Source organism: Saimiri boliviensis, chromosome 2 (genome assembly GCF_048565385.1).
Source record: "Saimiri boliviensis isolate mSaiBol1 chromosome 2, mSaiBol1.pri, whole genome shotgun sequence".
Classification (NCBI taxonomy): Eukaryota; Metazoa; Chordata; class Mammalia; order Primates; family Cebidae; genus Saimiri; species Saimiri boliviensis.
The window spans coordinates 233,123,850-233,147,946 of record NC_133450.1 but is presented as its reverse complement, the minus strand read 5'-3'; the positions used below and the strand labels follow the sequence as shown (position 1 = coordinate 233,147,946).

The following is a 24,097-nucleotide window of genomic DNA, read 5'->3' as shown; positions in this document are numbered from 1 at the left end:
TTATTTCCCAGCATTCGGGACATGCCCTCCCCAGTCGCTGTGCAGCAGACCTGCTTCCTGACCACATCCTCCCATGCTACGTTAGACATATCCTTTGTTCGATCAAACTGGCTCTTTCCTTTCCTGCTTCCCTGCCTTTTTTATTAAGTTTTCCTGCCATTTTAAAAGTCTTTATCTTTTTTTCATATGTAGATATGCTGAGTTAACTCACCCTTCAAGTCTGAACTCAGACATCATCTGAAAGTTTTCTGAAATGCATCTTTGGTTTCTCCCTTGGAGAAATGTCTTTACTTTATTCTCCTATCATATATCTTAACATAATTTGTTTTATGTTGTATTTTTTAATTATCTAAAAATCTCTTCCACTGGATCAGTGACGCTTCACCTTTCTGAATCACAAACCCTATTGAGAACACAAAGAAAGCTCAACGCTCTGGAAAAATGCACGCGGACAGTCTAGACAGGAACTTTAGGTTAAATAGAGGTCTGGCTGGAATATGCACTCAGTACATATCCAGTTGAATAACACCTACCCATTAAATAAACTTCTTAAACTACCTGAGACCTTCGGTGACTTTAAACGAGTACTATAATCGTTTGACCCAGGACAGAATTCATCTAATGTTCACTGATGTATACCTATTCTGGAATACCAAGGGAAGCTGTGTCAGCACACATTGCCAATGGAGCAGCACTGCCGCTCCTAGTGGTTGGTATCTGCTGACCTGGGTGAAAGCAGCCCAGCCATGGCCTGGATAAGTCCCCAGGTGGACCCTGAGAGACAAGATACAGTGACTTAGTCTATACTGGTTCTAAGTATAGAACATGTAATTCTAAGGACCCATGTATTCTTTCTGTTTAAACTATCAAAGTTTTAGCACCTATCATACCATAACTTCTAAAATGTTTCAAGGTGATTTGCGTTACAGCAATGAAATTTTATAGTTATTTTCCAAGTTTAGTTTTAAGTTCCAAAGAGACAGAGTGCTGTGATGAAGTTGAAAAAACATTGTATTTGCAACCAGAAGACTTGTTTCACGTCATGGTTTCATCACTGTTGTGTGATATGGGTAAAAACTAATCTTTGTTCTGAGTTTGCTTATCTGTGAAATGCAATACAGCCAGAATATTTTTAAGACATGGGAATACTAATAGCTTTTTCACAGGATTTTAGGAGTTAAATGTGAAAATACTGTTGAACCAATGCAAAAAGGAAGGACATCCCAGTTTGGCAGAAACAATGGTTTGTGGAAAGAAATGTAAATAGATGAAAGTAGAAAGTAGGTCTCTTAGCATTATATGTATTAACGTGATGATATTGCTGTTGCAAAGAAAATAAAATTGAACACATTTCCCCTCAGTCTTAAAAGGTGGTGGAGTACCTGTAAATAGAACTTACTACTCATGGCTCCCACCTGTTCCTTTCGAGATTTGCCTTTATTACTGAATAACTTGAGCTGAGTTGAAAGGAAAAAGAGAAACAAAACATATATAGTGATTGAAAATGTACCAGTGAGTGAATATCCTAAACTGCATACTAGGAGCAAAAATGGAGGGAGGGAGAACTAATGAAAATCAGTTTGGGCTGGACACCGTGGCTCACACCTGTAATCCCAGCACTTTGGGAGGCCAAGGCAGGTGGATCACAAGGTCAGGAGCTCAAGACCAGCCTGGCCAACATAGTGAAACCCCATCTCTGCTAAAAATGCAAAATTAACTGGGCGTGGTGGTGGGCACCTGTAATCCCAGCTACTCAGGAAGCTAAGGCTGCAGAATTGCTTGCACCTGGGAGGCAGAATTTGCAGTCAGCCGAGATTGCACTACTGCACTCCAGCCTGTGTGACAGCAAGATTCTTTCTCAGGAAAAAATAAAACAAAAAACAAGAAAAACCATCAGTTTGTAACCAAGGAAATTAGAAATTTTTATCTGCCAGTCTCCAGATAATTATTTGATTTATAAGTAGTAACTTTTTATTTAGGGGAAAAACGTATTGAATTAACATGTTTCTTCCCAACCTGAATTATTCTTTCTTTAATATTTCTCGAAATAATTTTACATGTTGAAAGTGTTTTCAGGTTCTTAAGAAAAACTGTTACAAAGTTAACATTGTAATATAGTAATGTTTCATCCCTGAAGCCTGCTGCCTTTTTTTTTTCCAGTGTAAAGAGAATGGCGCTTTCACTGTGCTCGTTGATAACTATGTGAAGGAAGAAGAAGGCACAGGGGTTGTCCACCAAGCTCCTTACTTTGGTGCTGTGAGTAGCATAAATCTGGCAAATGTATTTGAAAAGTATGTTGGTGGCCACTTTTCACAGATGCTGAGTCATGTGTCTCATCATGTTGGGCCACCAGGTTGGCCTCTTTTCTGACTCTCTGCCTGCAAGATTGCTTTTAAAATTTGCATCTGCAATTCCCTTTAATCCTAAGCTAATTTCTGGAAAGAGTGGGTAAAATTCAGGGCCACTTGGAGTCATTTAATCTTTCTAAAACACCACAGTGCCTTCCTGTGTCTTTATTTATTCTTTCATGCAGTACTCTTTCTGGTATACAGTTCTGTGAGTTTTGGCAGGCATCTAGAGATGTGCAGGTGCCTCAGCCACCAAAATACACATCATTCCCATCACCTCTGCTGTGTTCTTAATTAAATGCTACATGATCAGAAGGGGGAATTTGACCTCTCCTCTCAAAACTGTACTCTTCAGTTGATTTTATATTTTGCCCAGAATGATTTTTCTAAAAACACTTTCCCTTTCATGTAATTTTTGTATGAATAAAAACAGAATAACATAAAGGCACATGCTTTGCAGTAAACCAGCTCTCACCTTAAATCATGGTGCTGCCACTAATGGGCAGTTCCAGGCTAAGTTGCTTGGCCTATCTGGATTTCCTTTGCCTCCTCTGTAGCATGGTGTAGCACCTACACATTCCTCTAGGCTTGATCATTTTGTTGGTGAGAGGCACTGGAAATGTGACTTCGTTCTAAAAGGCAGTGAGAGTAGTCTGTCTTCATTTACCATTTTGCTTTTATGCTTAATCTCTGGGATTTTATTTTATTTATTATAGATATAGGGGGTACATTTTTATATATATAGGTGCATTTTTTTACGTTGATTTGTAGTGGTAAAATCTGGGCTTTTAATGTAACCATCACTTGAAATTGTATTCTGGAAATCTTGAAACATACAGAGAAGAAAATATAATTCTTTTTGTCACGTCATCCAGCTGCATTCTCAACATTTTGGTAATCTCTCGTTTTCTTCCTCCGTATAGTACCACACTTTTTATTTTGGCTGGAGGATTCAGAAGCAAATCCTAAACATCATGTCTTTCATGTTTCAGTAATTCTAGCTGCATCTCTGACTAATAAGGACTTTTATTTTCGCTGTAGCCACTGTGCCATTGTTATTTATATCCAATAAAGTCAGCAATTCCTTAATAATCACCCAATACCTGGTCCATATTCAATTTTGATGGAAGGGAGTATTCTTGATAATACTACTTAAGAGTTTTAGAACTAGTCACATACTGTTCATAATCATTTTAGGGTCAACCAGTATGGTTACCCCACTGATAGTAGATAATTAAAAAGGTAACTTCTTGGTTTTGAATTGTAGTTTAGGTTTTCTTTTTAAATGTAGGTATTTGTCATTAACTCTAGAGTTATATCTCATAGCACTCTGAGTGCAATGCACATTAACATTATAGAAGATTCTGAAGGCCATGTAGGTTAATGTAAGGAAGATTTATTCTTTAAACTATAGCCTTCAACCCCAATTGGTAAATATTTTCTCTCTTTTTTTCTTTTGTTCGTTCTTTCTTTCTTTCTTTCTTTTTCTATCTTTCTTTTTTTTTTTTTTTATTTGAGACAGAGTCTTCCTTTTTCGCCCAGGCTGGAGTGCAATGGCACGATCTTGGCTCGCTGCAACCTCTGCCTCCTGGGTTCAAGCGGTTCTCCTGCCTCAGCCTCCCAAGTAGCTGGGGTTACAGGCACCCACCACCTCACCTGGCTAATTTTTTGTACTTTCAGAAGAGACGGGGTTTCACCAGTGTTGGCCAGGCTGGTCTCAAACTCCTGACCTAAGGTGATCCACACACCTTGGCCTCCCAAAGTGCTGGGATTACAGGTGTAAGCCACCGTGCCCCACCTTGGTAAACATTTTCTGAGGGACCTTTTGCTAGGCAAGGTAGTGTTTGATCTCTGCGGAGTCTGTGCACTTGTGCGTCATCATGTTGAACATCACTTGTTTTGGATGCATTTAGGAATGCTGCTCTTAGCTTAATGCACTGGGTAGAGTTACTTGCTCCACACTCAGTAGTTCAAATTGCTGCACTTAGGGGCTTTTCCTGTCCACCCACATGACACCACACCAGTCAGCCTTAGCACAGTGAGAGTTGAACACAGATCCAGGTGGAAACATGTCCGCTTTCCAGCTTGTCTTGGAGTCAATCCAGAGTGTGGTTTCACTAACATAAGGCAGTCTCTTTAATTTTGTATTTAGGCGTCATAGCACAGTGGTGAAACTCTGGAGCCGAGCATTGCTGCTTCACAGCTGAGTTATTTCTTGGTACCTTGACTTTCCTATCTGTAAAATAGAGATGATTGCTAATTTGTGTAAGGGGAGCACCTGGTGAAAGCCTTCTTTGTAGAATCATTGGGAGGTGTTTTGTTTTGTTTTCATGCCACTTTGTCTAAGAGCATTGTGAGGTGTAAGTGAGCACATGTAAAGTGCTCAGAATACTGTCTCACATAGCACTTTGCTAAGCATTTGCTCTATTGTTAACAGTCTTCAAAATATATTCCTGAAGCTTCACGGTATATGCCAGGCGTCCCCAAACTACAGCTGCATGCGGCCCCCTGAGGCCATTTATCCCGCCCCCTGCCGCACTTCAGGAAGGGGCATCTCTTTCATTGGTGGTCAGTGAAAGGAGCACAGTATGTGGCGGCCCTCCAACGGTCTGAGGGACAGTGAACTGGCCCCCTGTGTAAAAAGTTTGGGGACACCTGGTATATGCTATGCCAGTTGAGACCCAGTTTGCTTATTTGAAAAGTAAATACTTTGGATTTTTAGGTCAGTGTTGCCATCCTTTGGGGTCTTCCTTGAGAGCGTGCAAATCCAAATGTACATCAAGCATCATGTAATACTAACAGGCCATGCCTTATACTTGTGTGTATTTTGGTTTTTGTGTGTGCTACTGTTAAAAACCAAATTTGATTTAGTTTTAAAACATTCATGTGTGGCTGCTCTGCCTGTGGAGTAGCCATTCTTCATCCCTTTACTTTCTTAATTAACTTCCTTTCACTTAAAAAAAAAATCATGTGTGTCATCTATCTTCTCATTTAGTGAATACTCAGGTACATACAGAGGTCTGGGAAATAATATTTGAGAAGACTGGACTGGGTGATCTAATCCCTGTCCAACTGTGAGGCTCTGGTTCTCCTAATGGTCTTGAGCTACCTTCAGTTAACAGGATAAAGTTTTTTTTTTTTTTTTCAGACCGAGTTTCGCTCTTGTTACCCAGGCTGGAGTGCAATGGCACGATCTGGGCTCACCACAACCTCCGCCTCCTGGGTTCAGGCAATTCCCCTGCCTCAGCCTCCTGAGTAGCTGGGATTACAGGCACGCGCCGCTATGCCCAGCTAATTTTTTGTATTTTTAGTAGAGACGGGGTTTCACCATGTTGACCAGGATGGTCTCGATCTCTTGACCTCGTGACCCACCTGCTCAACCTCCCAAAATGCTGGGATTACAGGCGTGAGCCACCATGCCCGGCCCTAACAGGATAAAGTTAATGACATGTATATGTTATAATATAGAACATTTATCTTGGGACTCTATTACCTCATGCTTCTTCCCCACACCCATACTTAAGGCTGTTTTATTCTTCTCTCCTTTTTGTCTTTTCTCAGGATGACTATCGGGTCTGTGTGGACTTCAACATTATTCGGAAAGACTCACTCCCTGTTTGCCCTGTGGATGCATCAGGCTGCTTCACAGCGGAAGTGACACATTTCGCAGGACAGTATGTGAAGGTCTGTAATCCATATGGCATAGAAGGGTGTCTGTTAACTTTTGATTACTCTCCATCATGGTTTCTAATTGTATTTTAATTCTTCTAGGAAGTTGTTTTTATTTAGTGTTGTCGTCACATAGAATCAGTAAAGATGTTATCAGTTACCTTCAGGGGGTCTCATATCTTTAGAGGAATAATGCTGTAATTTCACAGGGAGAGATCAGAAAAACTGCTCCAGTTTATGCCTCATGAAGCAACTTTGTGACCTTGGGGTAATCTTTTCAGAAAGAAAACTTTATGACCTTAAATGTTGTGGAATGTACTTGACTTAAAGTTAGTGACTAAAAATAATTAATATTTGTTATTTGTCCCTTTTATTCGTAACAGAATATCAGACTCTAGTAATACATTGTTCCTAAATATTACAGTATGTTTTAATGGCTAAATTTTCATTTTTTTTAACAGGATGCTGACAAAAATATCATCAGGACTTTGAAGGAACAAGGCCGACTTCTGGTTGCCAGCACCTTCACTCACAGCTACCCTTTTTGCTGGAGGTCAGAAGTGTTGAGATTCACTTGGGGTGGCTGGTAGAATATTATAGAAATATTAGGAAAGGTTATAGATTAATATAAAACCTATAACCTTTCCTAATTTTTTTTGTGTGTGTTTTTTGTTTTGTTTTGTTTTTTTGAGACAGTCTCACCCAGTCACCCAGGCTGGAGTGCAATGGCACAATCTCGGCTCACTGCAACCTCTGCCTCCCAGATTCAAGCGATCCTCCTGCCTCAGTCTCCCGAGTAGCTGGGACTACAGGCGCGTGCCACCACGCCTGGCAAATGTTTTGTATTTTTGGTACAGACGGGGTTTCCCCATGTTAGCCAGACTGATCTCGATCTCCTGGCCTCGTAATCTGTCTAGCTTGGCCTCCCAAAGTGCTGGGATTACAGGTGTGAGCCACCATACATAGCAACCTTTCCTAATATTGCTGTAATATTTTGCCATCCACCCCAAGTGAATCTCAACAAGAAGAAAGAAAGACTGTGTTGTAGCTAGAGCTTCCAATCCATGCTTACACTTTCTGCGTTTGCTGTATTTGTGGTGTTCATCTCATTTGTATCATTTAGAGTCAGTTTGAGAAGCTACCTTCTTACTTCATTTTTAGGAGAGTTGGGTTTTTTGTTGTTATTTTGAGACAGGATCTCACTCTGTCGCCCATGCTGGAGTGCAGTGCTGCATTCATGGCTCACCGCACCCTTCACCTCCCCAGCTTAAGCAATCCTCCCACCTCAGCTTCTGGAGTAGCTGGGACTATATAGGTGGTGCTCTGTCACCCAGACTGGAGTGTAGTGGTGCAGTCTTGGCTCACTGCAACCTCCATCTCTCAGGTTCAAGCTATTCTTCTGCCTCAGCCTCCTGAGTTGCTGGGATTACAGGTGCATGCCACTATGCCTGGCTACTTATTTTTGTATTTTTAGTAGAGACAGAGTTTCACTGTGTTAGCCAAGATGGTCTCAATCTCCTGACCTCATGATCTACCCGCCTCGGCCTCCCAAAGTGCTGGGAATACAGGCGTGAGCCACCATGCCCAGCCTTAAAATTCTTACTTTCCTAAGGAACTGTGTGAGAAAAATAGACCTGTACAAATCTGTTTTGTGTTGCAGCCACATTTTTTAAGGATGAGAAACATCTCTAAAATTTTGTAATGCAATTTAATGAAAAATTTAATGTGATTTTAATGTTTAATGTAAGCCCATGCTATAAAGGCGTGGGTGAACATGAAGTGTTTAGTTGCATCATATTTGATTTTCACATTGCCTCTTCTATGCTGAAGTTGAAGTCGACATTGTTTCTTAGACAATTGTCACCAGCAGAACTATGTATTTTTTTTCCTGGTCTTGTTCTTATATTAGTTTTTGCCTTTTTTTTTTTTTTTTTTTTTTTTTTTTTTTTTTTTTTTTTTTTTTTGAAACGGAGTTTCGCTCTTGTTACCCAGGCTGGAGTGCAATGGCGCAATCTCGGCTCACCGCAACCTCCGCCTCCTGGGTTCAGGCAATTTTCCTGCCTCAGTCTCCTGAGTAGCTGGGATTACAGGCACGTGCCACCATGCCCAGCTAATTTTTTGTATTTTTAGTAGAGACGGGGTTTCACCATGTTGACCAGATGGTCTCGATCTCTTGACCTCGTGATCCACCCGCCTCGGCCTCCCAAAGTGCTGGAATTACAGGCTTGAGCCACCACGCCCGTCCAGTTTTTGCCTTTCTTACTATTGTGGAAAGAGATGACCAATTTTGAAGACTTAGATGCTTTTATCTATAACAAAAATAAATATTAGCAGAAGGCCAAGTAGGTGATGATGCTGTCAATAAAACATGAAAAATAGGTCTTACCCTGGTGGCTCCTAGTCCCAGCCTGAGCAGCTATGTCTGTGTTTCTGCTTCCCTAGATCAGACACTCCCCTCATTTACAAAGCGGTGCCCAGCTGGTTTGTGCGAGTGGAGAACATGGTGGACCAGCTCCTAAGGAACAATGACCTGTGCTACTGGTGAGCAGTAAAATGTGTTTCTTCATAGTGTCTTTTGTCATGTCATTAGCATGTTTTATACTTCCCCCAAATCCGTTTTCTATTGCGTATTATAATAGCTATCTTTTCTTCTGTGTGTTTAGGAACACAAAATAATTCAAATAATGTTACAGAACAGAAGTAATATCTTTCTTGTGATAAAGTATATAAGGGAGTAATTTTCTTTTTAAACTCAGTAGAAATGAGAAACTCACATTTATTTGATTAATGGAATGAAATGACTTTGGAAAAATGTGGCTGTATGCTAGCCTTCAGTAATAGTCATTTTCAGATATACCTGCAAATGCCATGTGTACTTAACTGTTGTCAGTTCTGTAGTGAATAATGTCACCTGTGCTTGGCTTTATGGATAAGCTCCAAGCACAGAAACCTTTGCTTTCCTCAGCTGGTATGTGTCCTGCAGGTGATAACCCAAGAGGTATCATTTCAGCCTCTGGGTACAAAATGAAACAAGGCTTGAACCTATGTATTTCAGAAGAATGTTTTTCACTACAAGTTTTAAGGTAATCACCACTTCATTTCACAAGGACCCAACTAGATTAGAAAACTGTATTTGTGGGCTGGGCGCGGTGGCTCACGCCTGTAATCCCAGCACTTTGGGAGGCCGAGGCAGGTGGATCACGAGGTCAAGAGATCGAGACCATCCTGGTCAACATGGTGAAACCCCATCTCTACTAAAAATACAAAAAATTACCTGGGCATGGTGGCACGTGCCTGTAATCCCAGCTACTTAGGAGGCTGAGGCAGGAGAATTGCCTGAACCCAGGAGGCGGAGGTTGCGGTGAGCCGAGATCATGCCATTGCACTCCAGCCTGGGTAACAAAAAAAAAAAAAAAAACGGAAAGAAAGAAAACTGTATTCGTGTTTAGGAGAATGGGGAGACTCTCAGGACAATAAGGAAAATGCTTATAAACTGTAGCTTTCTAATATTTCTTAGCAGAGTGGTCCTGATTTATCAAAAGACGGCTTTTCATTTTTAGAGCCAATGTGCTAATTCGTTCTCCTAATGTGTAAGATTCTAGATATAGAATATTAATAAGATAACCTCGAGGGGGTGCAGGCATATAAAGTGATCTTTGAAGTACAGGGTAGTAACTGTAGTGCCCAAGAGAAGAAGGGAAGGTTTGGTAGCCTACCCTGATAGAGCCTTGTGCTTGGAAAGGATTTCTGCAAAGCTGAACCTCAAGGAATAAAGAGCACTGGGAGCGGGAGGGATGCAAGAGGATGGATGCAGAGGGGAAGAAGGCTGCATAGCACAGGGCAGGCATGGGCAAAGGCAATTAAGTGAGAAAGATTCTAGGTAACTTGCCTCATTGTCGGAGCCTGAAATTCAAGACCAAGGATGATCAGAGAGGAGACTGTAATGGGGGCTGCTAGAACAGTTACCAATCGCCTGGCCTGTTTGGAGCCTTTGCTTAAGGAGTTCAGTAAAATTGCTGTGGTGAGGATAATGTAAAGACTAGAGTTGTATGGGATGAGGCTGTCTAGAGTAAGGGTGACTGGTTAGAGGTTTGTGGCAGCCATACTACAGTTGAAGAGGAGCACATGAGAGGCCTGTGTGCTATGGTGGTTTTATCTATTGGATGTAGGTAATTGTTGGCAGCACAGACTGTTGTGTGTGCTATGCTGTGTGTTTAGAAGACACACTCTTTGAAGTGAGCTCCACGTTTCCAGAGTGTTGGCTCCACCAAGCGTTACATGAAGAATCACATGGATATAATTTAAAATTTGGAATTACTAATATTCTTATATGACTGGTTATGTGATCTGTTTATTGCAGGGTCCCAGAGTTTGTGCGAGAAAAACGATTTGGAAATTGGCTGAAAGATGCACGTGACTGGGCAATTTCCAGAAACAGATACTGGGGCACCCCTATCCCACTGTGGGTCAGCGATGACTTTGAGGAGGTGAGGCAAGGCAGTATTCCCTTGTGTTGATTTTTACTAAAGCATTTTGTTCATGAAAAAGAATTGGGTTTCTTTTTTCTTTGCCAGTTTCTTATTTCATCTTTTTTCCTCTATTCCTTCCTAGAATCATGACATAAAATAATCTGTTTTTAGGGTTTTTAACATCTTTTTCCTTCAATTAAATACAATTTATAGAATTTCCTCTGTAAAAAATAAAAGGATACAGTTTTCTCAGGGAAATCCACACTTCAAATGTTTTTTCTTGTGTTTCTCTGATGTCTTTTCTTCCCCCTGCATTAAGTTGTATCATTAGCTTATGGTTAAACTGACTTTATAGATAATGAAAAATGAAAACTTGAAAAGAAATTTATCAAAGCATTGCAGACCTTTAACTTCTAGAATCAAGTGAGTGAGAGGATGTGTGTGGAGATATAGATGTATGTGTATATACTATGTCTTCACTTAATGTCATACAGAGGTTCTTGATAACTGTGACTTTAGGCCAGGTGTGATGGCTCACACATGTAATCTCAGCACTTAGGGAGGCCAAGGCAGGAGAATCACTTGAGGCCAGAAATTTAAGACCAGCCTAGGCAACATAGTGGGGTACCATCTCTACAAAACCATTTATTGAATTAGCCAAGCGTGGTGGTACACGCCAGTTAGACCCTGCTACTGGGACCTCTCAATGATGTCAGGTGAGAACTTACTATACAGATAGATCTCTGTGTGACCTTCTGTCCAATGCTGACAGCATTGTAGCAGTGACGAGCAGTGGCACCCTAGGGACCTTGGTGAATCTCCCATAAGGACCTGAAAGGCAGCAGTGAAGTTAGCTGAATCAGAAGACTTTTCAAGACTGAGTAGGAAGGGCAGAGAAAGAGGCCACCAGTGTTCACTAGGAGCAGAAGCTCCTTGGATGAGAACCCACAGCAGCTCCTACTGATGTGGCCCTTGTCAGATGATCCTTCCATTCTGAGTGCCCCAGCTAGCCCCATCCCTCACTGTGGTCTCACAAGGTTACGATACCATATTGTTACTGTTTCTTTTCTGTGTTTTATAATGTTTAGAAACTCAAATACTTGAATTTTTTAAAAAATGAAAAAAAGGAAACTCAAATACTTGCTGTTTTAGTCTTTTAGTGTTGCTACAAAGGAATACCTGAAGCTGGGTAATTTATAAAGAAGAATAGTTTATTTGGCTTATGATTCTGGATGACTGGAAAGTTTAAGACTAGACATGTGTATCTGGGGAGGACCTCAGGCTACATCCACTTATGATGGAAGGCTGGACAGGAGCCAGAGTATGCAGAGATCACATGGCAAGAGAAGAAGTGGGGGAGGTGGGGTGGGGGCAGGCTCTTTTTAACTGTCAGCTCTCACAGGAACTAATAGAGTGAGAACTAACTTCCTGCAGAAGGAGAGCATAGTCTGTTCAGGAGGGATCCACCCTGTGACCCAGACCTCCCCTTGGGCCCCATCTGTCAATACTACCACACTGGGGATTAAATTTCAACATGAGATTTACTGGGGACAGACAAACCATATGAAAACCATAGCATTTGCCATTGTATTACAGTTGCCTGCAGAATTCTGTACAGTCACATGCTGTACAGGTTTGTAGCCTAGAAGTAATAGGCTCCACCATATAGCCTAGGTATGTTTTAGGCCATCCCGTCTAGGTTTGTGTAAGTTGTTCTCTGATGTTTGTGTAATGAAATCATCCTAACAACACGTTTCTCAGAATGTATTCTTGGCATTAAGCACTGTATGACTATAATTTAGTTCTAGCTTTTCCTTGGGAAGATTCTAGATTAATGAGCTAGATTCAGGTGCCAGGAAGAAACTGAGATGGCTTAGAGCAGTAATCTAAGATGTTTCACTTATGCCGGTTACTTTGATGATCTGCACTTAATAAAGGCTTAATACCTGTTGAGAGTATGACTATGAATGTTTAAGATTTTCTCTAGGTAGGGACTCCCTCTGGTATTGGCATGGAAACAAAGGAGCAGTGTCAACACTGGCCTCTTCAGAGACTAAGCTGTGTCTTTTATGAGAGAGAAGCCACATTAGCAAATACTACGCTTCAGCCCAGATTGGTGTGTTAATGTGCTTAATGTGCCTTTAAAGAAAATCATCAGTCTCAGGCCCGTGTGCAGTCATTCACTTCTGTAATCCCAACACTTGGGAGGCTGAGGCCGGCTGATCACTCAAGTCTAAGAGTTTGAGACCAGGGTATCGTGGCGAAACCCTGTCTCTACTAAAAATACAAAAAAAACTGGCTGGGCTGGGTGGTGCCTGCCTATAGTCCCAGCTACTTGAGAGCTGAGGTGAGAAGATCACCTGAGCCCAGGAAGCTGAGGCTGCAGTGAGCTCTGATTGCGCCACTGCACTCCAGCCTGGGCAATGGGAGTGAGAACCTGTCTCAAAAAAAAAAGGAAAGAGAAAATCATCAGTCTCTCTCTCAAACTAAACATGCATACTATGTAAATGAACTCAGTATATGCTGTGCTTGGCTCTAAGGAGCTCCTGCTGTTGAACTTTGTTTTTGACAGGTAGTATGCATTGGGTCGGTGGCAGAACTTGAAGAACTCTCGGGAGCAAAGATCTCAGATCTCCACAGAGAGAGGTCAGTTTCCAAATGTTTGATTCACTTCAGTTTTATCATTCTCCTATTAAGACCTGGCCTCTAGCGGATTACAGAGCTATACATGGAAGTGACTAGTTTGCTGAAGTACTTGTTGATGACTCATGTCATATTGTGGTATTGTGGCCTCTGTCCTTGTGAAATGTGAAGTGAATGGTGCATAAACTTTCAGATGGAGGGATTCATGGTGCTCTCGGAAAGCCTTTGAGAATTGTTGATGTTTCTGTTTGCAAATGTGTATTATATCTTGTCAGAGTTTTGTGTTTCCTATTGGCAGTTAAACTTCGAGTTCTATTATGCTTATATTTAATAGAAATGGCTACTTTTCTGTTTGTCAGCGTTGACCACCTGACCATTCCTTCACGCTGTGGGAAGGGATCCTTGCACCGCATCTCTGAAGTGTTTGACTGTTGGTTTGAGAGTGGCAGCATGCCCTATGCTCAGGTTCATTATCCATTTGAAAACAAGAGGGAGTTTGAAGATGCTTTTCCTGCAGACTTCATTGCTGAGGGCATCGACCAAACCAGAGGATGGTATGCCCCCTTGTTCTTTCATCACATGTTTTATTGATTTTCTTTTATTTAGGGAATAATTTACTAAGTCCCTGCCATTTATCTACTTGGTGCTGGGGAGATTGTGGCAAATAAGACAGGCTTCATTCCTGCCCTCTGTCACCAAACGTGGACATTAAAGTGACTTTTGAGTAGGAGTCTCCCACTGCAGTAGGGCTGTAGTTTTACAATTTGAATTATCTCACTGACGTTTTAGAATATATGTTATACTGGAAGTTTAAATGATAAAAATCAATATGTGTTCTTAGCTTACTCACTTGAGATCATTTACTTAAATGTATAATGAGTATTTGCATAAAACAGTAGGTTGGGTGCTAAAAATTTGAGGAATAGTTGGAAATGTGCTCAGATATTGAGGCTAGCCTTATAAATCAACATTCTAAAAAATCCAGATTTTTAATAATATATATAATAGGGGGAGGATTTGAGCATTGATTTATCTGGTGCTTTACTAAAGCAGTTCTTCTTAATTGGAAAAAGGTGAATTACTTTCTTTCCATGGATGGGCTTTGCTCACCCAGATTTTATTATTTTTATTTTTATTTTTATTTATTTATTTATTTTTATTAACATGTTCAGTGTTTTCTCATAATTTATTTTTATTTTTTAAGATGGAGTCTTGCTCTGCTGCCCAAACTGAAATGCAATGGCATGATCTCAGCTCACTGCAACCTTTGCCTACTGGGTTCAAACAATTCTTGTGCCTCACCCTCCTAAGTAGCTGGGTCTACAGGTACCCGCCATCGCATCCAGCTAATTTTTGTATTTTTAGTAGAGACAGGGTTTCATCATGTTGGCCAGGCTGGTCTTGAACTCCTGACCTCAAGTGACCTGCCTGCCTCGGCCTCCCAAAGTACTGGGGTTAAAGGCGTGAGCCACTGCGCCCACCCCAGATTTTAATTATGCATTCAGAGTAATGTATCTGCAGGGGTTTGTGTGAGGAATTGTTGATGTCATTTTCTCCTTTGACAGCTTTGGGTAATCATTGAATTCAAGTCTTCGTGTTCTGGAATGTTCTATTTTCCAATTCCAATCCTTTTTGTCTATAGGAACAGCTACCCAGAAAAAAGATTTTATTTTTAAAAAAGGCTGGATACCTTACCAGTGAGCTTGTTCCTTTGAGGAGTAAGAAAATCCATTAGTTGGTAACAGTCCTCATATGGGTCCCATGTTCTTGCTGCCTGCCTCCGTCTCCATCCCTGGGCTGCTTCTCCTGGGCAGCAGTGCTCCTCCCAACTCTCCTTTAGAACTGGAGTGGGCAATATCTGAACAAGTGTTTATGTTAACCATGGGGTCTGGTCTCCTCAGCTCTTGTCCCTTGATGTTCCGTGAGTGCTGGCCTAGGTCAGATAAGCAGGAGAGCATCACCCCCAGGACAGAGCAGGGATATGATAGAGTTCGTTTGGGGAACAAGCTAGCATATAAATGAGGTACACAACATTTTACAGAATAAAAGCATTTTTCTAGTCTGCCTTATCACTTTGGATGGGAGTGCATTTTGTATCTTCTGTCATCAGATTGTCTATCCCATATGATCTTGGGCCACCCCTCATTTTTAGCCAGGAACTTCTGGGTTGTCCTGAAAGGCCACCCAGTGCTGCCTTGTGGCTTTCCACATTGACTTCCTGGGAGACCTGGTAGCAGAGAAATGGTCAGTAAATCACTCCAGACCTTTATTTCATATTTTATTTTTTTTCAAATCATAGACTGTAATTTGACTGGTCTCTGGTGGGTCCTGTGTCTCTGTTTGTTTTTTTTTGTTTTTTGGGGGTTTTTTTCCGGTAACCAGGATTAAGAATCATTGCTTTAAGTGACTATCAAATAGTATGATTTATCAAAAATAGAAATTTAGTTCAATGAATAAATATAGTTTCTTTCTTATACTTGGACTTCATTTCTATTTTTATTGAACTATTGGACTGTTGGGGTTTTTTCAGGTTTTATACCTTGCTGGTGCTGGCCACGGCCCTCTTTGGACAACCACCTTTCAAGAATGTAATTGTGAATGGGCTTATCCTGGCAAGGTAGGTCAACTCCATTGTTGTAGTGATGGATGGAGCTTTGTCTCCACTGTTTCTTAAAAGGAATGCATGAGAGCTAAGCCTGATGGAGGTGGAGGAAGGGGAAGACTTTCAGACTGTGCTACTACTACTAGCATAATGCTACTTAGTGATATTACTAGTAATAAAATAGCATTTACTGAACTTAGCATTTTATGAAGTACTTTTGCTTATACATCTTATTTCGTTCATACATCAGTCCTTTCATGTAGATTTTGTTGTCCTTTTTTTTAACACATGAGGAAGTTGTGGGTCCTAAAGACCACAGGTGCTCAGGATCAAAGCTAGTGACAGCCACACCAGGTTCAACCCAGGTGCTCTGCCACCAGATCCCATTCTCCCCCTCATCTAAAACTTCCTCTCAGTGAGTGTTACTTCCTGCTTTTTAATATTATAAAGGAGCCTCATTTTTCTTTTATTATCTCTAGTCATTAATGATAAAAGTAAACATAAACAAAAATTTAAATGAAGTGTTTACCCACACAGAAATCCTGCTTTATATGCTGTATGAGGAGGAAGAGGATGTCACCTAACGTTTTATGCATCCCTTTTTTTTGCTAGGCCCCATCGTGTGCATTTTCACATCTTAACTCATTTAATCCTCGGAACCATTTGAGATGGGTCCTATAATTACCCCATTTTGACCTTTGAGGAATCTGTGGGACAGAAAAAGAACACACAGCAAATGAGTGGTAAATGCAAGTTTTGAACTCAGGCAGTCTGCCTCTGTGGTATGTGTGCTGCCTTTTTTTTTTTTTAACTGAGAATTTTATTGAGAGCCCTGCGCTGTGGCTCATGCTTGTAATCCCAGCACTTTGGGAGGCTGAGGTGGGTGAATCACCTGAGTTCAGGAGCTTGAGACCAGCCTGGCGTTGGTGAAATCCCATCTCTACTAAAAATACAAAATTAGCAGGTGCAGTGGTGCACACCTGTAATCCCAGCTACTTGGGAGACTGAGGCACAAGAATCTCTTGAACCTGGGAGGTAGAAGTTGGAGTGAGCCAAGATCACTGCACTCTAACCTGGGTGATAGAGTGAGGCTCTGTCTCAAAAAAAAAAATGGAAAATTGTATTGAGATCATTGTAGATTTGTATGCAATCATGAAAAATAATAGAGAGCCCTTATATTCTTTGTCCAGTTTCCCTCAGTGGTCGTGTTTTGCAGAATCACAGTATATATATCACAACAGGATATTGATACAGTCCACCAATCTTATTCAGATTTCCCTAGTTTTACATATGTTTATTTGCTTATATGCATTTACTTATACACAACTATCACATGTGTAGGGTTTTGTATCCACCAGCACAGTCAAGATACTGGATGATTTCAACGCCAAAGGCTACCTCCTGCGTTGCCCTTTAATAACTACATTCATTCCCCACTGACCTTCCCACTCTCATCCCCAGTCCGTGGCAGCCACTGGCTTTTTCTCCATCTCTATAATTTTGTCATTTCAAGAATGTTATATAAATAGAATCATAAAGTAACTAACTTGGGGACATTGGCTTTTTTTGTTTTTCTATTTTTTTGAGATGAAGTCTCACTGTGTTACCCAGGCTGGAGTGCAGTGGCACAATCTTGACTCACTGCAACCTCCACCTCCTAGGCTCAAGCGATTCTCCCGTCTCAGCCTCCTGAGTAGCTGGGACCACAGACATGCGCCACCACACCTAGCTAATATTTTGTATGTTTGGTAGAAAAAGGGTTTTACTATGTTGGCCAGGCTGGTTTTGAGCTCCTGAGCTCAGGTTACCCACCTGCCTTTGCCTCCCAAAGTGCTGGGATTACAGGCTTGAGCCACAGCACCCAGCTGGCTTTTTTTTCAATCCACATGATTCCATTGAGATTTCAGATGGCTGCACATACCAATAGTTCATTCCTTTCTATGGATAATTATCATTCTGTATTATGGGTATCCCATGGTTTGTTTGACCATCTACCGCTTGAAGGACATCTGGGTTGTTTCTAACGTTTGCCAATTGTGAATAAAGCTGCTGTGAACAATTTTTTTTAAAGGTTTTTATGATAATGTAAATTTTCATTTCTCTGGGACATATTCTGACACATCTTCCTGTTTCAGTCTACCCTGAAACTTCCTCATGGACTTACTATGATATTCAAGAAGAAGTTTGCAAATATTAAAATATCCGCCGGGCGCGGTGGCTCAAGCCTGTAATCCCAGCACTTTGGGAGGCCGAGGCGGGTGGATCACGAGGTCGAGAGATCGAGACCATCCTGGCCAACATGGTGAAACCCCGTCTCTACTAAAAATACAAAAAAAATTAGCTGGGCATGGTGGCACATGCCTGTAATCCCAGCTACTCGGGAGGCTGAGGCAGGAGAATTGCCTGAACCCAGGAGGCGGAGGTTGCGGTAAGCCGAGATCGCGCCATTGCACTCCAGCCTGGGTAACAAGAGTGAAGCTCCGTCTCAAAAAAAAAAAAAAAAAAAATTAAAATACCCTACTGATGTATCTTAACACTTTCTGTTTCTTGTTTAAGATGGAGTCTTTCCGGGCGCGGTGGCTCACACCTGTAATCCCAGCACTTTGGGAGGCCAAGGCGGGTGGATCACGAGGTCAAGAGATTGAGAACATTCTGGTCAACATGGTGAAACTCTGTCTCTACTAAAAATACAAAACATTAGCTGGGCATCGTGGCGCATGCCTGTAATCCCAGCTACTCAGGAGGCTGAGGCAGGAGCATTGCCTGAACCCAGGAGGCGGAGGTTGCGGTGAGCCGAGATCACACCATTGCATTCCAGCCTGGGTAACGAGCAAAACTCTGTCTCAAAAAAAAAAAAAAAGATGGAGTCTTGCTCTGCTGCCCAGACTAGAGTGTAGTGGTGTAATCTCAGCTCACCGCAACTTCTGCCTCCCAGGCTCAGGCGATTCTCCTGCCTTAACCTCCCCAGTAGTGGGAATCACAGGTGTGTACCACCATGCCTGGCTAATTTTTTTTTTTTTTTTTGAGACGGAGTTTCGCTCTTGTTACCCAGGCTGGAGTGAAATGGCGCGATCTTGGCTCACCGCAACCTCTGCCTCCTGGGTTCAGGCAATTCTTCTGCCTCAGCTTCTTGAGTAGCTGGGATTACAGGCACGTGCCACCATGCCCAGCTAATTTTTTGTATTTTTAGTAGAGACGGGGTTTCACCATGTTGACCAGGATGGTATCGATCTCTCGACCTCGTGATCCGCCCGCCTCGGCCTCCCAAAGTGCTGGGATTACAGGCTTGAGCCACCGCGCCCGGCGCCTGGCTAATTTTTGTATTTTCTGTAAGAGATGGGGTTTCACCATGTTGGCCAGGCTGGTCTTGAACTCCTGACCTTAGGTGGTCCACCTGCCTTGCCCTCCCAAAGCACTAGGATTAATATATTTGAGGCACTGTGACTGGCCTGTTAACACTGACTTCTGAGTTACTCCTTCCCATTTCCTTTTTTGTATTCCTATTTGCAAATGCTTTGTATCCTTATATCAAGATCATCTGTGATACTGACTTACTTAATTGGCATCTCTCTTTTGTTTTACAAGTGATGGCCAAAAAATGAGCAAACGGAAAAAGAATTATCCAGATCCAGTTTCCATTATCCAGAAGTATGGTGCTGATGCGCTGAGGTACAAACCAGTGCTTTGCCTTATGTGTATTTATTGTTTTTTATGTAAGCATCTCCTATGCTAGTAGTCAGAATTCTTAGATTTGGTTTATAGTTAGTTATGCTTGTTGATCTTCAACTCCCCAAATAGTTTTCTAGATAATAAAGGCATTTTTAAACCCAGAGGTCTGTTTGGGGAAGAGGACCTCTGTTGGGTGTTGTGGAGCTGACCAAGCCCTCCCCAGGCTGGATTCGGATTGCCTCTGCCTTACTTCCTTTCTAGGTTCCCTCTCTTGTTGGTATTCGAATTCCCTTTCATCATTTATTTGAATTTTGTGCGTACAGAGCCATGTGAGATATATCTATGCTAGAGCTAATAAAAAAACTAATATTGAAAAGCTTTTGGGGAAATTTGAGCCACTGCTTGAGGTAGTTATAATCACAAAATCATACAACGTTCAAGTTGAGAGGGACCTAGAGATCTTGTTCAGCATCTTTTTGTCCTGGACATGAGACCAATGCCAGGCCTGTGACATACCACCTTCATACAGTACCTGTGTTGCCCAGGAGCCATTAGTGTGGGGCTCTCCCCCAACTCTCCGTTGTCTCTTAGACTCACCCTTGGCACTGCTGACCATTTGGGCTGGGTAATTCTTAGTGGTAATAGTTTTTTGTAGGATGTTTAGCAACATTCCTGACCTCTGCCCACCAAATGTCAAGACTGTTCGGTGAAGGCTGCTCTTTATGAGTTCCTCTGTCTGCAAGCAGCAGATGTGCAGGTCGTGTCCATGGGAAGGAGATAGTGGCTCTTGACAAGGACCAGGCCAGCCTTCCTCTTAGTACTAGTGTACCCCATTGGTCCTGCAGTGAGACTGGCATAAAGTGGATTTTGGTGCCATGTTTTATTATTAGATTATATATGCCTTTTATAATTTGCTAGGTCTCTTACACAAAGTGAGAGTGAGTTTTGTGAGTTTTAAATTGACCACTCAAAGAGTATTCATAGTTTCCCCCTTTCATAGAAAGTAGGCTGATTTTCATCTTGCTCTCTCAATATGTCAAGTAGTAATAGTTGGTTTACTGTCTAAGCATCTTTTTTGTCTAATTTTTCTCCCACTTCCAGATTATATCTGATTAACTCACCTGTAGTGAGAGCAGAAAACCTCCGCTTTAAAGAGGAGGGTGTGCGGGACGTCCTTAAGGATGTACTGCTCCCATGGTACAATGCCTACCGCTTCTTCATCCAGAACGTTGTGAGGCTTCAGAAGGTATGGGCTGCAGGGGGCTGCACATGTGCCTGCCACATCTCCACAGTGCTCCCTTCACCAAGCTGTGTGGTGGAGCTCTGTGTGAGACTGTAGGGCTGCTGTTTTCTGCTGCCTGTTGCTGGTAACTTAGAGTAATTGGGAGGCCATAGGCGCAGGTGGGGAAGGTATCTGGGTTCTGGGCTGTGCCAGGACCATGGGGCCTCACCTGCAGAAGGGTTGTGTTACATAGTTGTTTAGTCGGCCAGTTCTTTTTGGGGGAGGTGGGAGTGGGGCCCAGTCTCAGTCTTGTCACCCAGACTGGGGTGCAAAAGCACAATCTTGGCTCACTTCAACCTCTGCCTCCTGGGTTCAAGCAATTCCTCTGCCACAGCCTCCCCAGTAGCTGGGATTACAGGAACCCACCACTATGACCAGCTAATTTTTTTCTGTTTTTACTGGAGATGGGGATTTCACCATGTTGGCCAGGCTGGTCTCAAACTCCTGACCTCAGGTGATCCACCCACCTTGGCCTCCCAAAGTGCTGGGATTACAGGCACGAGCCACTGTGCCAGTTCTTGGTACCAGAAAAGCCATGTTGGGTAAGACACCCCTCCCCCTTATGAAACCGGTGGAGTGGGAATTGGGAGAGATAGTAAAGAGTCAGCTACTTTTAGAGAGAGCACCCAGTGAAGACAGAGTCACAGAAGCTAGCTATGGCTGGGTGCTTCAGGTGGATGGTCAGAGAACGCCCCTCAGTGGAGCGGCATTTGGGCTAATTTAAAAGTGATAGTAATTCTTGATGGAGTTTTCAGTGGGTTGTTAGGATGACAAATAACAGTTGTGATATGTGTGAAAGCGTACTTCAAGGGCAGTTACCTCCACACCCAGGAGTTACTCTCCCACCAGAGAAGCCCTTGCTCTGGGGCCACCTTCCATGCCCCACAACTGACCACTGTCAGGGTCTATCACCTTGATTGCACATCTTCCTGTGTAGACTTTCAAGACCTGATTTGGGGTCAGGGATCCAGTATTGCACATCTTATCTCCAGCAGCTTACAAGTAAAATTGCTTGTAAGTTATTGTTCAATGAGCATGAGATGTTATTCCTGCTTGAGCAGTTCAGAAAGCTGGTTGAAGAAATGAACTCTTATCATCCCACTCTTCTGCTCCCCTTGGGTTCTGGTTGTCCTGCTAATGAGGACACATCATGTTGATCTGAGGCTCTCAGAGTAGACTTTCTGCAGGAATTGAGAAAGGTGGTCTAGTCATCCTCCCCAGGCTCCCAGCATTCTTCCTCTCTGCAGCCCTGCTACCTTCCCTACATATGGTTCTGTGCCAAATAGGGCCAACAGTCTTTGGGCAGGTGCATGCTGCAGGCCTCCACTGGAGTGTGACCCAGAAATGCAGGCTGGGTCAAAGCTCCCCACAGCGAGGGCCCATCTGAACATACCAGCAAGACACAGACTCCACAATCAAAGGCTTAAACCTAGAGGAAGAGTCACATTATCACTGCCCTGCCAGCCTGGTAGTGGTGCTGACAGAGAAACAAAGCAGGACATGAGTTCTGTGTGTGGAGCAGGGACTTACGATCAAGGATGATTTTGCAAAGAGTGGGATAGAACATTCTAGGTAAAATGAACGCTTTAGCATGGCAATTACTTCCCAGTACTCATTTTCAGTTTGTGGACAATCCTTCAGTCCTAGACAGTTTTACTGTCCTTCCTTCCTGAGGTTTAAAGTAACTAAACCCTGCACTTTCTGACAAGATTTTAGAAAATCTCTCAATTCGTAATTACTCTTCAGTGCAGAGAAGTAATGTTTTTCTAAACTCTTTTCAGTTCACTCAAAAACATAATTAATTGAGGACTTAATGTCCCACATTGGTGCTTATCTTGAAAATACTGCTGAAAATCAGAAGTTCACATTGCCAGCGGGCTTTGGGATTTTTCTTTTGGATTTTGTTTAAGTGATTTAAAAAGTTTATTTCCTCATAGTAGCTTCCCCCACTGTGCAAGTGTTTCATTAATTGTTCATTCCTAGGAAGAAGAAATAGAATTTCTCTACAATGAGAACACAGTTAGAAAAAGCCCCAACATTACAGACCAGTGGATCCTGTCCTTCATGCAGTCTCTCATTGGCTTCTTTGAGACTGAAATGGCAGGTGAGTCTCTCTTGGTCTCTCCTCCCAGAACTACTCTCTTTGTAACTGCCCATTTGGTATGTATCTCTCTATAAACATAGTGGAAATACTGAGAGATACAGAAAATTAAATAATTACTTCCTTTCACCTCTCAAATGTAGTTTTGTTAAGGCTTGTTAATAGTTGGGATGTCTTTGTTTCAAGACCCTGAGGAATTCTGACCTGGCTTGGTGGCTCACACTAATCCCCAGCATTTTGGGAGGCCGAGGCAGGCAGATCACCTGAGGTCAGGCGTTCAGACCAGCCTGGCCAACACTGGTGAAACCCCGTCTCTACTAAAAATACATCAAAGAAAAAATTAGCTTGCCATGGAGGTAGGCACGTGTAACCCCAGCTACCCAGGAGGCTGAGGCAGGAGAATCGCTTGAGCCTGGGAGATGGAGGCTGCAGTGAATCGAGATTGCACCACTGCCTGGGTGACAAGAGTGAAACTCCATCTTTTTTTTTTTTTTTTTTTTTTTAAAAAGGCCAGGCGCGGTGGCTCAAGCCTGTAATCCCAGCACTTTGGGAGGCCGAGGCGGGTGGATCACAAGGTCAAGAGATCGAGACCATCCTGGTCAGCATGGTGAAACCCCGTCTCTGCTAAAAATACAAAACGTTAGCTGGGCATAGTGGCGCGTGCCTGTAATCCCAGCTACTCAGGAGGCTGAGGCAGGAGAATTGCCTGAACCCAGGAGGCAGAGGTTGCGGTGAACCGAGATCGTGCCATTGCACTCCAGCCTGGGTAACAAGAGTGAAACTCCGTCTCAAAAAAGAAAAAGAAGCAGCAGCAGCCCTGGGGAATTCTGTCTTTAGGGGTGTCTTGGCAAGCTCAACCTGCCACAGAAGAGCTTTGGAGCTTGACAGCTGCAGATTCAAAGCCCAGCTCTACCACTTGTTCCCAATTGAGAGAGTTGCCTGAAGTCTGACCATCAGTTTCTTTCTTTCTTTTTTTTTTTTCATTTTTATGGGTACATAGATGTATATATTTATGGGGTATATGAGATATTTTTAGACAGGCATACAATGTGTGATAATCACATCAGGGTAAATGTGGTATGCATCACCTCAAGCATTTATTGTATATTTGGGTTGCAAACGTCCCAATTATACCCTTTTAGTTGTTTTTAAATGTTGACTGTAATCACCCCATTGTGCCGTCAGATGCTACTCATTCATTCTGTCTTGACCTTCTGTGTCTTTTTCTGGAAAATGCCTAGCAGTGTTTGTAAGGCTTAAGTAGAGATGATTTACATAAAGTAGCTGGCATATACGTAATAGGTACTCAATAAA

The 24,097-nt window shown here is 42.4% G+C and overlaps 1 protein-coding gene across 2 annotated transcripts in view; it reads left to right on the top strand.

The window, feature by feature from the left end:
• Positions 1–24,097, top strand: part of IARS1 (isoleucyl-tRNA synthetase 1) — a 77,382-nt gene that overhangs the window by 15,854 nt on the left and 37,431 nt on the right. For both annotated transcript variants that reach the window (XM_039475290.2, XM_039475289.2), the window contains exons 10-20: positions 2,161–2,256; positions 5,910–6,032; positions 6,479–6,570; positions 8,460–8,558; positions 10,378–10,504; positions 13,059–13,132; positions 13,489–13,683; positions 15,660–15,746; positions 19,317–19,400; positions 20,502–20,646; positions 22,666–22,786. In XM_039475290.2, the coding sequence (XP_039331224.1) occupies positions 2,161–2,256; positions 5,910–6,032; positions 6,479–6,570; positions 8,460–8,558; positions 10,378–10,504; positions 13,059–13,132; positions 13,489–13,683; positions 15,660–15,746; positions 19,317–19,400; positions 20,502–20,646; positions 22,666–22,786 (1,243 nt within the window). The remainder of the gene's footprint in view (positions 1–2,160; positions 2,257–5,909; positions 6,033–6,478; positions 6,571–8,459; positions 8,559–10,377; positions 10,505–13,058; positions 13,133–13,488; positions 13,684–15,659; positions 15,747–19,316; positions 19,401–20,501; positions 20,647–22,665; positions 22,787–24,097) is intronic.